Raw genomic sequence first — 5,000 nt, 5'->3', positions numbered from 1 at the left:
GTCCTTGGTGGGCTGTTTAGTTTTCCTTACCTACAGTAACCTGCCGTATTGCTTGAGAGTAAAGGATGGTGCAATGCAAGGCTCCTCCCCACTCACCCATCCTTCTGACTGAGGAAGGGAAAAAGAGGAGGAGGAGGAGGAGGAGGAGGAGGAGGAGGAAAAGAAAGAGAAGAGGAAAGAGAAGAAGAAAGTGAAGAAGAAGAAGAAGAAGAAGAAGAAGAAGAAGAAGAAGAAGAAGAAGAAGAAGAAGAAGAAGAAGAAGAACCAACACACCACAACACAACACAGAAATAGAACAAACAACACTACATCTATTACCCAATACAAGTTGGAACAGGTAGAAGAAAAGGACGACGACGGAGAAAAGGACAACAACGACGACAGTAACGACCAAGGACAGAAAGAACAGGAGAAGGAAAAAGAAGACAAACGTGAGAGAAAGACTAGGTAGAGGAGAAGAAGTAATGGAAGAGCACTGAAAACTTGTAATTAGAGGAAGTTTTGCAATGCTGGTGACGGAGTGGTGGAGGAGGACGAGGGGAGATGAGGAACAGAAGGGTGCAAAGGTTAGAGGTACAAATGAGACTGTAGAGGAGCAACTCACATCCCTGGGTCTCGCAGTGAGCAGCACGAGGGGGTACACACACGTGAGGGCAACGATCTTGAGCCAGTAGGACACCACCTGTTGGAGACCAGACAAGATAATGAGTCGTACATAAAGGAACACAAAGAAAGAACATTATTTTTTTCGTCCACATGAGAATATTTGTGGTAATGAGTTTACTGTCTGATTCATGATAAATGTGGAATAGAAGAGGTGGAGGACTCTCTCTCTCTCTCTCTCTCTCTCTCTCTCTCTCTCTCTCTCTCTCTCTCTCTCTCTCTCTCTCTCTCTCTCTCTCTCTCTCTCTTTCTAAGTCTTATTACCAAATTCTAAGCGCCTTATGTTGAAGTCTTTATACACTATCTTTATCCGTAGTCTCTCTCTCTCTCTCTCTCTCTCTCTCTCTCTCTCTCTCTCTCTCTCTCTCTCTCTCTCTCTCTCTCTCTCTCTCTCTCTCTCTCTCTCTCTTCCAGCTGGCCACAATTTCAAGCTTCTTATGTGAATCTCTTCATTTGCAATTCTTCCCACTTCGCTGCACTCGCCAAACCTTTTATTTCGCTTTCTTTCCTCTCAACACAATTGTTTTTATTCCCACGTCATTTTTGCTACAATTCCAATGAATTTGCTTTAATATGACAAAGTTAGGTTCTCCCAGCACTGTGTTTCTTGCCTGCAAATTGCCCAGTCAAAGAACAAGTAGACTGCAGTAGGCACCTGCCGAAACGATAGTTACTCCCAGTGAGGTCTAAAGCACTGGATCAGGGGGTGTTGTGACCTCACTGAACGTTTCCCTTTGTGTCTCACAACACAAGGGGGCAGTCACAGCCTGCCCTCTAAATACAACCCTCTTCCTTTACACAAAACTATATACACCTAATTACAAGCACACCCTTCACTCAAAATTCAAAATTATAATGGCGACTCCTACACCAGCTTCGGAGTCCCCATCTGGGGAGGGGACCACAAATGTCCCCAGGTCGGACTGATCTTCTTGTATCGACCCTAAGTGTCTTGACACTCCCCTCAACTTTTTCTTCATTAACTTCTGCAACATTCGTGGTCTTAGATCTAATTTTCAATCTGTAAAACACCACCTCTCCTCAACTAAACCTCATTTTTTTCTCTCACTGAAACACAGGTGTCTGAGGCAACTGACAGTAGCCCTTTCTCTGTTCCCTCCTACTCTCTCTATCATCATTTTTAATCCAAAGCTGTATATTGTGTCTATGTGCGCAACGACTTAACCTGCTCTCGTGCCTACGCTTTTGAATCTTCCGAGTTTTCCACCATCTGGCTACATCTATTGATTCACTCTCAAACTAAATTTATCTGTGCTGTATATTTCTCACCTAACTCCTCTGACTATAAGAAATTTTTTGATTACTTAACTTCCAAAGTGGAGCACATTCTGACCCTCTTCCCTTTTGCGGAGATTTCCATTCTTGGTGACTTCTATGTTTACCACCAGCTTTGGTTTTCCTCTTTCTTAATTAATCATACTGGTGAACTAGCCTTTAATTTTGTTATCCTCCACAACCTAGAGCAATTGGTGCAACACTCTACTCGTATTCCTGACCGTCTTGGAGATACACCCAACATTCTTGATCTTTTCCTAGCCTCTAAGCCTTCTGTTTATGCTGTCTCCCCATCTTCTCCACTGAGCTCCTCCGATCACAATCTTATATCTGTATCTTGTCCTATCGCTCCAGTCCCTCCTCGGGATCCCCCTAAGTGGAGGTGCCTCTGGCGTTTTGCTTCTGACTGTTGGGGGCACCTGAAGAGGTATTTTGCTGATTTTCCTTGGAATGACTACTGCTTCCATGTCAGACCCGTATCTGTGTGCCGAGCGCATAAAAGAGATGATAGTGTCTGGCATGGAGGCGTACATTCCTCACTCTTTTTCTCGACCTAAACATTCTAAACCATGGTTTAACACAGCCTGTTCTCATGACAGAGAGGTGGCCCACGAAAGGTACTTGAGCCTTCCATTATCAGAATCTCATGCACTTTATATTTCTGCCCAGAACCATGCCAGGTCTGTTCTCCAACTAATCGAAAACTCCTTCATTAATAGAAAGTGTCAAAATCTTTCAAAATCTAACTTCTCTTGTGACTTCTGGCATCTAGCCAAAAATATCTCCAATAACTTTGCTTTTGCTTTTGCTTTTTTTCCCTCCTTTATTTCAACCAGATGGCACCACTGCTATCAAATCTATCTTTAAAGTTGAACTCTTTGCTCAGACCTTTACTAAAAACTCTATCTTGGACGATTCAGGGCTTGTTCCTCCCTCTACTCCACCCTCTGACTACTTCATGCTGCCTATTAAAATTCTTCGCAATGATGTTTTCCATGCCCTCGCAGGCCTAAACCCTTGAAAGGCTTATGTTGTTCCCCGAAACTGCGCCTCCGTGCTTGCACCTTGCTTAGTCAAACTCTTTCAACTCTGTCTGTCAACATCTGCCTTTCCTTCTTGCTGGAAGTTTGCCTACATTCAGCCTGTTCCTAAATCGGGTGACTGTTCTAATCCCTCAAACTACCGTTCTATTGCTTTGATTTCCTGCCTGTCTAAGGTTTTTTTTTTTTTCATCTATCCTTAACAGGAAGATTCTTAAAAATCTATCACTTCACATCCTTTTATCTGATCCCCAGTATGGATTCCATCAAGGTCATTCTACTGGTGATCGTGGTTTTCCTTACTGAGTCTTGGTCATCCTCTTTTAGAAATTTTAATGAAACTTTTGCTATTGTCTTAGACATATCAAAACCTTTTAATAGAGTCTGGCACAAAGCTTTGATTTCCAAACTACCCTCCTATGGCTTCTATCCTTCTCTTTGTAACTTTATCTCAAGTTTCCTTTTTGACCGTTCTTTATCTGCTGTGATAGACAGTCACTGTTCTTCTCCTAAATATATTAACAGTGTTGTTCCTCTGGTTTCTGTCCCGTCACTCACTCTCTTCCTATTATTCATCAATGATCTTCTAAACCAAACTTCTTGTCCCATCCACTCCTACGCTGATGATAACACCCTGCACTTTTTCACGTCTTTTCGTAGACGTTCAACCCTTCAGGAAGTAAACAGTTTACGCAGGGAAGCCTCAGAACGCCTGGCTTCTGATCTCTAAAATTTCTGATTGGGGTAGGGCAAATTTAGTATTGTTCAATGTCTCAAAACTCAATTCCTCCATCTGTCAACTCGACATAACCTTTCAGACAACTATCCCCTCTTCTTCAGTGACACTCAACTGTCCCCTTCTTCTACAATGAACATCCTCGGTCTGTCCTTTACTTATAATCTAAACTGGAAATTTCCCATCTCATCTCTAGCTAAAACGGCTTCTATGAAGTTAGGTGTTCTGAGACGTCTCCGCCAGTTTTTCTCACCACCCAGCTACTAATTCTGTACAAGGGACTTATCTGTCCTTATCCGTCATGCTTCACATGTATGGGAGGGGGAGTCCATTCATACTGTGCTTTTAGACAGGGTGGAATCGAAAGCTTTTCGTTTCATCAACTCCTCTCCTATAACTGACTGTTTTCAGCCTCTTTCTCATTGCCGCAATATTGCATCTCTTGCTATCTTCTACCGCTATTTTCATGCTAACTGCTCTTCTGATCTTGCTAACTGCATGCCTCTCCTCCTCTCGTGACCTCGCTGCACAAGACTTTCTTCTTTCTCTCACCCCTATTCTGTCCACCTCTCTAATGGAAGAGTTAACCAGTGTTCTCAATCATTCATCCCCTTCTCTGGTAAACTCTGAAACTCCCTGCCTGATTCTGTATTTCCTCCTTCCTATGACTTGAATTCCTACAAGATGGAGGTTTCAAGAAACTTATGCTACAGTTTTTGACTACCGCTTTGAACCTTATTCGGGGACCGGCATCTCAGTGGATTTTTTTTTTATTGGATTTTGTTACCGTTGGCCGGTGTCTCTCCTACATAAAAAAAAAAATGCAATTGGCTGACAGAAAATAATCATGATTCTATTGCAGCTCAAGAAAGGATTATTTTAGTGTTATTAATCTTTGCTTTTCTTTTCATTATTATTATCATCATTATTATTGTTATGAATAATTTCACTGCTTATCTTTTTTTTTACATTCTCTTTATTTTTTATTGTATTATTATTATTATTATTATTATTATTATTATTATTATTATTATTATTATTATTATTATTATTATTATTTTTATTATTACTATTTTAGTATTTTTTAGTTTTCCTCGGTTCAAGGTATGTTTTTCTCGCAAGTCACAGTCGGACACAAGCTAACCAGTACACACTGTTAGCTAATAAAGTATAGTTACCGCAGGTTGGCAGTTGAACAGTATCTTGCCAGCCGCTCCATTCTTTGCGTCTAATTAATCTTTCTGGCGTGAGTAGGTCGTGAGTCA

At 41.4% G+C, this 5,000-nt stretch overlaps 1 protein-coding gene across 1 annotated transcript in view; it reads right to left on the bottom strand.

Moving 5' to 3' along the window:
* The window catches only part of LOC135104627 (uncharacterized), a 48,288-nt gene that overhangs the window by 2,588 nt on the left and 40,700 nt on the right, over window positions 1-5,000 (bottom strand). Inside the window, exon 6 of the mRNA XM_064012158.1 lies at window positions 605-682. Coding sequence (XP_063868228.1) covers window positions 605-682 — 78 coding nt within the window. The remainder of the gene's footprint in view (window positions 1-604; window positions 683-5,000) is intronic.

Source organism: Scylla paramamosain, chromosome 11 (genome assembly GCF_035594125.1).
Source record: "Scylla paramamosain isolate STU-SP2022 chromosome 11, ASM3559412v1, whole genome shotgun sequence".
NCBI lineage: Eukaryota > Metazoa > Arthropoda > Malacostraca > Decapoda > Portunidae > Scylla > Scylla paramamosain.
The sequence above is the reverse complement of the archived record's forward strand: the minus strand, read 5'-3'. Positions and strand labels throughout refer to the sequence as shown.